We start from the raw sequence: 12,500 nt of genomic DNA on the forward strand, positions 1-12,500 counted from the left end.
AAAAGGATTAGCCATGAATTATACTCCATTCTGTTGTTATTCAACTAACAGTCTCTCATTAACTGTAAGAGGACAGCGCATGTTTGCGGTTTTTCTGCTGGGCACTTTTCACGTGCTGTACCAACTACCCAGCCAACTAGCTGACCAGGGACATCTACCTGAATCTTCATAGGCACCATCGAATTGCAGACCAGACCAGTCCTTAGTACCCAGGCTGAAGTAGGATATTTGTGCCATTGGGTCGCTCAGGTCCAGTTTCCCGATACCATTGTTTTCCTGAACACACACACACACGCACACACACATGCACACACACACATGCACACACGCATGCACACACACACATGCAGACACACACACACGCGCGCACACAAACACACACACGCACACACACACACGTGCAAACACACACACACACGCACACACAAACACACACACACACGCATATATATATATATACATATATATATATATATATATATATATATATATATATATGTATATATCAATTTAGATAGATATATAGAAGGTAAAAACTCTCTGGAAAGCCAGCCAACAGAGATCAAAGCAAAGTCACAGAAGTTCATGATTGGCAGCGAGAAATCTAACAGATATGAAATCCCTTTCAACACAAAAATTAAGCGAGCAATTCTATGCGGCAGCCTAAATTCTCCAATGTGAAGTCCCTTCTGACGTGAAATTCACAAACAAAAAAGAACGGACAGTTCTTTATGAGCACGTGTGTGTGTGTGTGTGTGTGTGTGTGTGTGTGTGTGTGTGTGTGTGTGTGTGTGTTTGTGAATGTGTGTGTGTGTGTGCGCGCGCGCGCGCTCACAAACAAACAAACAAACAAAACAAACAAACAAACAAACAAAACCAACAAAGAAACAAAAATGTGACCCTAAAACAAAACAGAACAATTCACCCAAACTCGCTTTCCCACCAACCTCTACCCCTACCCCAACCAACCAACCTACCAATCAGCTAATTACCCACACAACTGACTTACCCGACCCACCAACTAACCAATCAAAAAACACAAAAGCGACACAGCCTCTGACCCACTCCAAGCACCCACCAGCCCCAGTCAAATCAACAGTCACACAGAGAGATGCACGCACGGAGAAGAGAATGTAGGCTGTGTTGTCTCTGTCCACGTGGACAGTCTGGGGTTCCAAGTCTTGAACACGGCTGGATACAGTAGTCGCCCCTGTGTCGCACACCCTGAACACCTGTCGCAGCCCTGCACTGGCCAACGCGGTTTCTCTGCAAACCATGGGTTGAATCACAACAATTCTTATTCAGGCGTTCTGTGGATTCATTTTTCTTCGGATTTATTTATTTATTTATTTATTTTTTTTTAGCAAAGTTCTAGGAGGTAACACACGGATTGGAGTGATGGCCTAGAGGTAACGCGTCCGCCTAGGAAGCTAGAGAATCTGAGCGCGCTGGTTCGAATCACGGCTCAGCCGCCGATATTTTCTCTCCCTCCACTAGACCTTGAGTGGTGGTCTGGACGCTAGTCATTCGGATGAGGCGATAAACCGAGGTCCCGTGTGCAGCATGCACTTAGCGCTCGTAAAAGAACCCACAGCAACAAAAGGGTCGTTCCTGACAAAATTCTGTAGAAAAATCCACTTCGATAGGAAAAACAAATAAAACTGCACGCAGGAAAATAAAAGAAAAAAAAAGGGTGGCGCTGTAGTGTAACGACGCGCTCTCCCTGGGGAGAGCAGCCCGAATGTCACACAGAGAAATCTGCTGTGATTAAAAAGAAATACAAATACAATACAAAAAACAGGAAACAACAACAACAATAAAATGTCTCTGCACCTTTCCACAACAGAACACTTTCCCCGGCAACTCTGCAACATGAAATATTCATCTCCACAGCACACAAAAAAGTATTCATCTCTCTCTATGGTCGTGTCTGTGTTCTGTGCGTCAGTCTGTCTATCCCCACCTGTCTCTGTCTCTACCTCTGTTTCTCGCTGTCTCTGGATGAACCACGTTCTTTTAAAAACTATAGTTACAACAGGGAGTGAGGCAGAGAGTGACGAGGGGGTGCGGGGGATTGGGGGGTGGGGGTGAGGGTGATGGTGGGGTGGGGGCACGGGGGTGGATGTGAGGGTGTGGGTGTGGGATTAGGCGTCTGGTTTGATCCATGAGTTGCAGGCCGAATTCTTTTTAGTGTCTGCCTGCGCCTGCAGCTGTCTCTCTGTGCCTCTGTGTGTCTGTCTGTCTCTGTCTCTCTCTCTGTGCCTCTCTCTCTCTGTGTCTCTCAGCTGGTTCAACTTATGTTTTGTTCTTAGAAAGCAGAAGTTGGCAGAAAGCTTAGCCGTTTTTGTTTTTATTTGAGGCACTTTGTAACTTCGGGTGTCAAAAAAAAAAAAAAAAACCAAACAAAAAAAAACAAACAAACAGCTGTATCCCCAAACACACACACACACACACACACACACACACACACCCCTGTTATTTTGTGACTGAACTGGTCTGTCAATGATATTGACTTACAACGCAGTCCTTAAATTGCTGTGATGGTATGCATCGTGTTGTGTTTCTTCGGCAAATCAAGAAGCAGAAGCTGATCTTCTGGCACCATCCTCTCCAGCGCTCTGCAGGACGGGGTCAACAGACGAGTGATTAGAACCTTGAACTTTCAATCTGTGGGTCCCGGGTTCGGATCCCGGTCATGACACGTGACGGGTTAAGGACGGAGATCTGTCTGATCTCTCAAGTCAACGCTTGTGCAGACCTGCTCATGTCAGAAATCCCTTCTTGCGTATACGCATGCGAAGTATCAATCGAGCACATCAAATTAATATCGTTCCCGTAATCCATGTCGGCGTTCGGTGGGTCATGGAAACAAGAACATACCCAGCATACACACCCCTGAAAACAGGAGTATGGCTGCCTAAATGAAGGAGTGAAAAGGATATTGTGCTTATTCCTTTACCCTCGTAGAAAGCAATTTATTATCGAATCGTTTCATTTCGTTTCTCCCCCTCAGTCATTCCATCCGATTTGTCTTTCTCTGTGGTGTGCGCACGTGCGTGCATGCGTGCATGCGTGCGTGTGCGTGTGCGTGTGTGTGTGTGGCGCGCGCAACGCTGAGGAATAAGACATAACGCGTCAGAAGAGATGTCTTGAGACAAGACAAGACAAGACAAGACAGACACGGGACTAGACGAGACGAGACGAGACGCGAAAATACGACGCTGAGAATTACATTCGAACTCACTCCGGACGACGGAACGCTATAGCGGTTTCGACAATTATTTTTCCCTCCACCTTTATCCTCATGGGGTAGCATAACAATCACAGCAACACCGGGCACTGCGAACGTGTCAAGGGTCGAATGGAAAGTTTATTCATGAGATTCCGTACCAACACACACGCCAGCGAGCCAGCGAGTTCAAACGACGTCGCAGGCGATATAAGTGGAATTTTTTGGAGGGAACTAGATCACTGCTGAATTGATTGAAATGCTTCAGAATGATGAAGACATAGAATGAAGTATCTGCAGTGAAGAAAGCTACCAGCAAGAAGGCACTGACAGTGACTCAGTTTCTGAGAGCAGTGAAGAAGGAGGTGGGTGGGAGTTCACACGATGTGAGGAGAGAGGTCAGTGGGTCAAGTACAGTGAGTTTCATTCAGTTACTTTATGTCTTGTGTTTTTTCCTAACCCTAACAAATGGGTCGTCTGCTGGGAGAAGCAAGGGAGAAAACTATTCGTCCGGAGTGAGAATAATTAAGTAGATCACTGCCCACGTGTTGCTTCATTTCTTTTACAGTTGCGTTGTGTTTCGCTGACAAAAATAACGCAGACTCACACAATGGGAATGGATTTCCTGTCAACGCTGGTTCCGAAGCTGGGGATCAGGATTTCCACGTCTGCCGGGGGGTCCTCGAAGACGGCGTTCAGTTCGTGTGGGTTGCCCTCTGACGTCACCACAAGCTGCGTACAGTCCTGGTTCCACGCCACAGATCTGGGATCAAAGCTATCCGCTGCAATTGGCAGAGGAAAAAACAAATTTTGAAACATTTCATCATAAAGAAAGAAAGAAAGAAAGAAATCAAATACGATTCTGTGAAGTTCAAGAAACGAAATACGCGAGGTCGTGTGTGTTCCTTCTGTCAGCTTCATCTCCATGTCTTTAGTGCAGCTCGCGACCAACGAATGTACTGGCGAAAGAGAGAGAGAGAGAGAGAGAGAGAGAGAGAGAGAGACAGATAGATATATGGATAGATATATAGATAGAGAGAGAGAGAGAGATGGATTAACAAATAACAAAAGGAGAGAATAAAAAAAGAAAGGAGTCCGTTAAGCGTTGTATTTCTGATTTGATCCAGAGAAAGACAAAGGCACTTGACACTGACAAGACAATGAGACATGACAGAGACAAAACAAAGTCACTTGACACTGACAAGACATGAGACATGACAGAGACAAGACAAATCACTTGACACTGACAAGGCAATGAGACATGACAGAGACAGGACAAAGTCACTTGACACTGACAAGAGAAGAGACATGACAGAGACAAGACAAAGTCACTTGACACCGACAAGACAATGAAATATGACAGAGACAAGACAAAGTCACTTGACACTGACAAGACAATGAAATATGACAGAGACAAGACAGAGTCACTTGACACTGACAAGACAATGAAATATGACAGAGACAAGACAAAGTCACTTGACACTGACAAGGCAATGAGACATGGTAGAGACAAGACATGAGACATGGTAGAGACAAGACAGAGAGATATGACAGATACAAGACAACAGAGACAAGACATGAGACATGGCAGAGAGAAGACAGAGACAAGACAGAGAGATATGACAGAGAGATATGACAGAGACAAGACATGAGACATGGCAGATACAAGACATGAGACATGACAGATGCAATACATGAGACACAGTGGAGACACGGTGGAGACAAGACAAAGAGACATGGCAGAGACATGGCAGAGACAAGACAAAGAGACATGGCAGAGACATGGCGGATACAAGACAAAGAGACATGGCAGAGACAAGACATAGAGACAAGACAGAGAGACATGACAGAGACAAGACTGAGACATGACATGACAGAGACAAGACATGACAGAGACAAGACATGAGACAGACAGACAAGACATGAGACAAGACAGAGACAGACAGAGACAAGACAGGAGACATGGCAGAGAGACAGAGACAGAGAGACATGACAGAGAGACATGACATGAGGACATGACAGAGAGTCACTACAGAGAACATGACAGAGACCAGACTCGACTGACTGGTGACGACGATCCATGTCAGTCTAGTGAGAGGGTCCAAGTAGACCAGCCGCCCTGTCCAGCAGTTCGTAGAATGTGCACATAGTCCCTTCTCAGTCAGAGACCAGACAGACTCAGAGACGACAGAGGCCACGAGAGTCACGAGTTCAAACCCCCACGAGACACACTTGCCAAACATGAGGTTTTTTTCTAGTGAGGGGTCAGTGGATGTCTTCTCACATCCCTTCTCTCCCTCTCTCGACACTCTTCAAACCCCCACGACTGCTAGGTTGTTGGATCAGTCTGCTCGTCTCTCCCTCTCTGTCAGCTCTCTGAGATCAGACAGAGCTTAAAGGTCAGGATGTAAGTGAAAGGCTGTCAGCTCACTGAGATCAGACAGAGCTTAAAGGTCAGGATGTAAGTGAAAGGCTGTCAGCTCACTGAGATCAGACAGAGCTTAAAGGTCAGGATGTAAGTGAAGGGCTGTCACCTCACTGAGATCAGACAGAGCTTAAAGGTCAGGATGTCAGTGAAGGACTGTCACCTCACTGAGATCAGACAGAGTTTAAAGGTCAGGATGTCAGTGAAGGGCTATAACCTCACTGATTTCAGACAGAGCTTACAGGTCAGGATGTCAGTGAAGGGTTGTCACCTCACTGAGAAAAGGCAGAGCTTACAGGTCAGGATGTCAGTGAAGGGCTGTCACCTCATTGAGACAAGAAGGACCTTACAGGTCAGGATGTCAGTGAAGGGCTGTCACCTCACTGAAATAAGACAAAGCTTAAAGGTCAGGATGTCAGTGAAGGGTTGTCACCTCACTGAGATCAGACAGAGCTTAAAGGTCAGGAGGTCAGTGAAGGACTGTCACCTCACTGAGATCAGACAGAGCTTAAAGGTCAGGATGTCAGTGAAGGACTGTCACCTCACTGAGATCAGACAGAGTTTAAAGGTCAGGATGTCAGTGAAGGGCTATAACCTCACTGATTTCAGACAGAGCTTACAGGTCAGGATGTCAGTGAAGGGTTGTCACCTCACTGAGAAAAGGCAGAGCTTACAGGTCAGGATGTCAGTGAAGGGCTGTCACCTCATTGAGACAAGAAGGACCTTACAGGTCAGGATGTCAGTGAAGGGCTGTCACCTCACTGAAATAAGACAAAGCTTAAAGGTCAGGATGTCAGTAAAGGGCTGTCACCTCACTGAGATAAGGCAGAGCTTACAGGTCAGGATGTCAGTGAAGGGCTGTCACCTCACTGATATAAGTCAGAGCTTACAGGTCAGGATGTCAGTAAAGGCCTGTCACCTCACTGAGATAAGGCAGAGCTTACAGGTCAGGATGTCAGTGAAGGGCTGTCACCTCACTGAGATAAGGCAGAGCTTACAGGTCAGGAGGTCAGTGAAAGGCTGTCACCTCAGTGAGATAAGACAGAGCTTACAGGTCAGGATGTCAGTGAAGGGTTGTCACCTCACTGAGACAAGGCAAAGCTTAAAGGTCAGGATGTCAGTGAAGGGCTGTCACCTCACTGTGATCAGACACAGCTTACAGGTCAGGATGTCAGTGAAGGGCTGTCACCTCACTGTGATCAGACACAGCTTACAGGCCATGATGTCAGTGAAGGGCTGTCACCTCACTGACATAAGACAGAGCTTACAGGTCAGGATGTCAGTGAAGGGTTGTCACCTCACTGAGACGAGACAGAGCTTACAGGTCAGGATGTCAGTGAAGGGCTGTCACCTCACTGAGATCAGACAGAGCTTACAGGACAGGATGTCAGTGAAGGGCTGTCACCTCACTGTGATCAGACACAGCTTACAGGCCATGATGTCAGTGAAGGGCTGTCACCTCACTGAGACGAGACAGAGCTTACAGGTCAGGATGTCAGTGAAGGGCTGTCACCTCACTGAGATAAGACAGAGCTTACAGGTCAGGATGTCAGTCACGACTCTGTAGATGGACTTCCTCCTCCTGGGATTGCATGACTCTATATTCAGCAAAATCAGTTACACCACGGACAGAAAACAAACAAGAGCCACTGCACTTGACAGTAATGCCACATTGATAGAATTCACCAAGATTTCTTCGTCAAGGGGTTAAACACAAACATAGAATGGGAAAAATCGAAATTGTATGCAAGTCAAAGACAAACATACATAGACATTTTAAGCGATCCCTTGGAGAAAACTGATAAGGAATTAAACTCAAAATAGATAGGACTGAAACATCATCCAAACTTGAATTGTTAAAAAGAAAGAACAAAAAAACATCAACAAAAAACAAAAAAACAAACAAACAAACAAAAAAAAACAACAAACAAACAAAACAAAACAAAAAAAACAAAAAAACAACAAACAACCCTGAACAGAACTAAAACCTGTACAAGATTAAAAGTTAACATGGATGTGACTGAAAAGACATCCACCCATATTTTGCAAGTTTTGAAGGGTTGTGTTTACTTCAGACTGTACCGGGATTACTTTAACAAGTTGAAGGAGTCGAAAACATTAAAAGTGATATTTTACAAGTTAACGAGCTTGGGCATTCCTTACTCGACGATGTCAAATGTCTTGGTGTTCATAGCATGTGTGAACTTACCCTGAACAGTGTCAACTTCAGCTTGACAGAGTTTACTCAACCATGGCGAAATTAACATACCTGGCCAGAGTTAACACCAGCCCTGGTCAAAGTCAACACTTATCCTGGGAAGTTGTTTCCAAGCACAGAGTTAACTCTCTCCCTGTATATATTTACCATATTTACCCTGGACAGAGTTGGCATTTACCACGGAGAAAGTTATATACCCGGACAGTTATCTTACCCTAGACAGGTTTACCTTATTTACAATGGACAGACTCAACATTTACCATGGATGACGTTATTTAGCCGAACAGTTACCTTACCACACACAGATTTACCATATTTTCCCTGGAAAGAGTTAACATTTACCTTGGATGACGTTATTTAGCCGAACAGTTACCTTACCACACACAGATTTACCATATTTTCCTGGAAAGAGTCAACATTTACCTTGGATGACGTTATTTAGCCGAACAGTTACCTTACCACACACAGATTTACCATATTTTCCCTGGAAAGAGTTAACATTTACTTTGGACAGTTATTTACCCGAACAGTTACCTTACCAAGCACAAATTTACCTGATTTACCCTGGACAGTTTCCTTACCCTGGACACAGCTGACGTAGTACCCGGAGTAGAGTTAACTCATTACCAAGAACAGATTTGCCTTATCTACCCGGAGCAAAATGTACTTACCCTTGACAAAACTAATTCCTACCCTGGATCGCATTTATCCAGGACGTCGTTACTTTATTTGCTATGAACAGCTACCCGGTTCATCTTGGGCAGAGTTCGCATTTACCCTGGACAATTTTTTTTTATGTAACCGGACGCAGTTATCTTACCCTAGACAGTTACATTGCTCTGGACAGAGTTGTCTTATGTACCCTGGACAGAATAAACATTTACGGTGGATAGAGATAACTCATACCTTGGACAAAGTTACCATATGCATTAGCAGTTACGTTACTCTGGGCATATATATACAATATTTATCCTGAACAGAGTTAACACTTTCCCTGGACAGTTACATCACTCAGGACAGAGTTACACTGTTTACCCTGGACAGAGTAAACACTTACCCTGGACAGTTACATTACTCTGGAGAGAGTTACCTCGTTTACCATGGATAGAAGAAACACTTACCCTGGACAGAGCTAACACTTACAGTGGACAGTTACATTACTCTGAAAAGAGTTACCTCATTTACCCTGGACAGAGCTAACACTTACACTGGATAATCAACATTCACCTTGGACTGAGTTACATTATCATGGACAGGGCAAACACTTACCTTGGACAAAGTTACATTACCCCGGATAGAGTTAACACCCACACTGGACAGAATTACATTACCATGGATAGAGTTAACACTTACTCTGGACAGAGTTACATCACCTTGGACTTATTACATTATCCTAGGCAGGGTTATCACTTACCCGGGAGAGAATTACATTACCCTGGACAGAGTTACATCATCCTGGTCAAGATGAACACAATTACCCTGAAAGGAGTTAATATTTACACTGGGCATAATGTACACTTACCCTGGAGAGTTCACACTTACACTGGACAGAGTTAATACGTACCCTGGACAGAGTTCACACTACCCTGGACAGAGTTAATACTCACACTGGGCATAATTTACACTTACCCTGCACATAGTTAACATTTACCCTGGACAGAGTTCACACTTACCCTGGACAGAGTTAATACTGACACTGGGCATGATTTACACTTACCCTGTACAGAATTAACACTTACCCTGGACAGAGTTAATACTCATACTGGGCATAATTTACACTTACCCTGCACAGAGTTAACACTTACCCTGGACCGAGTTCACACTTACCCTGAACAGATTTAACACTTACCCTGGACAGAGTTAATACTCACACTGGGCATATATTTACACTTACCCCGCACAAAGTTAACACTTACCCCGGACAAAGTTAATACTAACACTGGGCATAATTTACACTTACCCTGAACAGAGTTAACACTTACCCTGGACAGAGTCTGGCAACCCTTGGGTGACACTGTCAAAGGTCTTGGTGTCCAAAAGCTGAGGACTGGATGGGTCATTCATGTCCACCACGTGCAGCAGGTCAGCATTGTAACCTGAGGAAGGAAATTTAAAAAAAAAAAGAAAAAAGAAAAAAAAAAGAGAGAGCGGCGGGAATGAGGTGTGTTGTCGTTTTTGTTTCAGTTTCAGTTTCATTTCCAGTTTCCCAATTAGGCGTCACTGCGTTCGAACAAATCCATAGACGCTACACCACACCGCTAGGCAGATGCCTAACTAGCAACATAACCCAACGCGCTTAGTCAAGCCTTGAGTGCATGCATGTATATATATATATATATATATATATGTGTGTGTGTGTGTGTGTGTGTGTGTGTGTGTGTGTGTGTGTACCTATCAGAGAAGGTTCTTCTACAGAATTTTGCCAAAGGAAAACATTTGATTTTGTTGCCATAGGTTCTTTTTCAGCGATACGTAGCCTAGAAATGAGTGTGTGGAGGAGGGGGGTAGAGGAGGTGCAGGGTAATGTGTGTGTGTGTGTGTGTGTGTGTGTGTGTGTTGGGGCTCATGTACGTTTATGTGTATTTGACTGTGCTTTCATATCTGTGAAACTGCATGTTTGGTGCATATCTGTTATGCATGTGTGGGTGTATGTGTGAATGTGTGTCTTCGTGTTTTACATTTATTTGCTTATTTATCATCATTGTTGTCTTATTTATTTATTATTATTATTATTATTATTATTATTATTATTATTATTATTATTATTACTGCTACCTTTTTATATTATAATTATTATCTATTTATTTATGTAAGTTTATCTGTTATTTACTCACTTTTTTTCCCCTAAAGGCCTGACTAAGCGCGTTGGGTTATGCTGCTGGTCAGGCAACTGCTTGGCAGATGTGGTGTAGCGTATATGGATTTGTCCGAACGCAGTGACGCCTCCTTGAGCTACTGAAACTGAAACTGAAACTCTTTTTCAGCGCGTTAGGTACGTGCTGCACACGGGACCTCAGCTCGTCGTCTCACTCGAAAGGCTAGACACTCAGCTTAATTTTCCAGTCAAACGTGGAAGAAAGGCCGAGAGCGGGATTTGAACCCGGACCTCACAGACTATGTGTATAGGCAGGTGAGCGCCTTTGATTAATCATTCTGCCTCCTATCCTGTTGTTGTTGTTGTTGTTGTTGATGTTGTTGTTGTATTTCTTGTTCCCGTTATCCTTTCGAATATTTTTTCTCTGTCAAAAGTAGGCCTGCATCAAATCCAGTCAAGCTTATGCAAACAGTAACGATGAACAAGGAGCTATACACATTGCTTAGAAATCAATTATACGTTCAATGCGTACACATCAGTTGTACAATAACACTCATCGATATTATCTCTATGACGTGGATAAACGATAAACTACAAGGGACATAAAAAGAGAATATACCCTCGCAAGCCATGGCACAAACAGACACACACAGACAGACAGACAGTAGACAGACAGACAGACAGACAGACAGACACACGCACATGCACACACATACACACATAGCCTACACACACACAGGTGCTTCCTGTGTTAGGTAAACTGGGCAGATGCCCAATAAGTTTGAAGATAATATGCCAAATCATTACATATTGGATTCACATAATCCAATTACTAGAAACTTCCCTCATCAACAAATTATATAAGTCCATGTACCAACAAGGAAATAGAACTTCCCCATGGTTGATATTTGTTAGAAAGATACTCGAACTTATAGGCCTTGATCACATTTGGAAAAACCAATTCACATTCAGCGGACAGAGACTGAAATACATCGTATATAAAAAAATAAAAAAAAAGAGAAGAAAATGAATATATCAAATACTGGAAAGATAAAAGAGAAAAAACATTAAAGCTAAAATTTTACAATACGATTGTAGCAGAGCACAAAACTGAAACCTATCTTTTAAATATATCAGATACAAAACACAAACAAGCTTTAACGAAACTCAGAATAAGCGCGTATGTTGTTTTGTTTCCTGAAAGTGCCTTCTTCGGTCTTCTTATTCTTCGACCTCCTCTTTTTCTTTTCATCAACAAGAACTCGACGATGAAGATAAAAAGAAGTTTGCAAGAACACACAGCAAGGCGAACAAAAACAAAATAAATACAATAAAGTGTTTGTAGACTGGTGGACAAAAAATACGCCGACGATGACGACAACGACGCCGACGACGATGACAAAGAAGAAGAAGGAGGAGGAGGAGGAGAAGGAGAAGAAGGAGAAGAAGAAGAATGCGGATGTGGTAAAGAAATAGAAGGAAGAGGAGAAGAAGGAGGAAGAGAAGGAGAAACAGCAACAACATTAGCTACCACCACCAGCACCACCACCACCACCACAACAACACCCCGCCACCGACTACATTGAGAAGGTCAACAGGAACTGTGGATACACCACCACCACCACCACCACAATCACCACCACCACCACAATAACACCCCGCCACCGACTACATTGAGAAGGTCAACAGGAACTGTGGATACACCATTACCACCATCACCACCACCACAATCACCACCACCACCACAACAACACCCCGCCACCGACTACATTGAGAAGGTCAACAGGAACTGTGGATACACCATTACCACCAT

The 12,500-nt window shown here is 43.9% G+C and overlaps 1 protein-coding gene across 1 annotated transcript in view; it reads right to left on the reverse strand.

Moving 5' to 3' along the window:
* LOC143282561 (uncharacterized) overlaps positions 1-12,500 on the reverse strand; it is a 21,770-nt gene that overhangs the window by 8,689 nt on the left and 581 nt on the right. Inside the window, exons 2-5 of the mRNA XM_076588249.1 lie at positions 9,855-9,968; positions 3,837-4,011; positions 1,122-1,266; positions 159-276 (exon numbers count right to left, since the gene is read on the reverse strand). Coding sequence (XP_076444364.1) covers positions 159-276; positions 1,122-1,266; positions 3,837-4,011; positions 9,855-9,968 — 552 coding nt within the window. The remainder of the gene's footprint in view (positions 1-158; positions 277-1,121; positions 1,267-3,836; positions 4,012-9,854; positions 9,969-12,500) is intronic.

The sequence above is a fragment of the Babylonia areolata genome, chromosome 5, assembly GCF_041734735.1.
Source record: "Babylonia areolata isolate BAREFJ2019XMU chromosome 5, ASM4173473v1, whole genome shotgun sequence".
In the NCBI taxonomy this organism is placed as follows: Eukaryota; Metazoa; Mollusca; class Gastropoda; order Neogastropoda; family Buccinidae; genus Babylonia; species Babylonia areolata.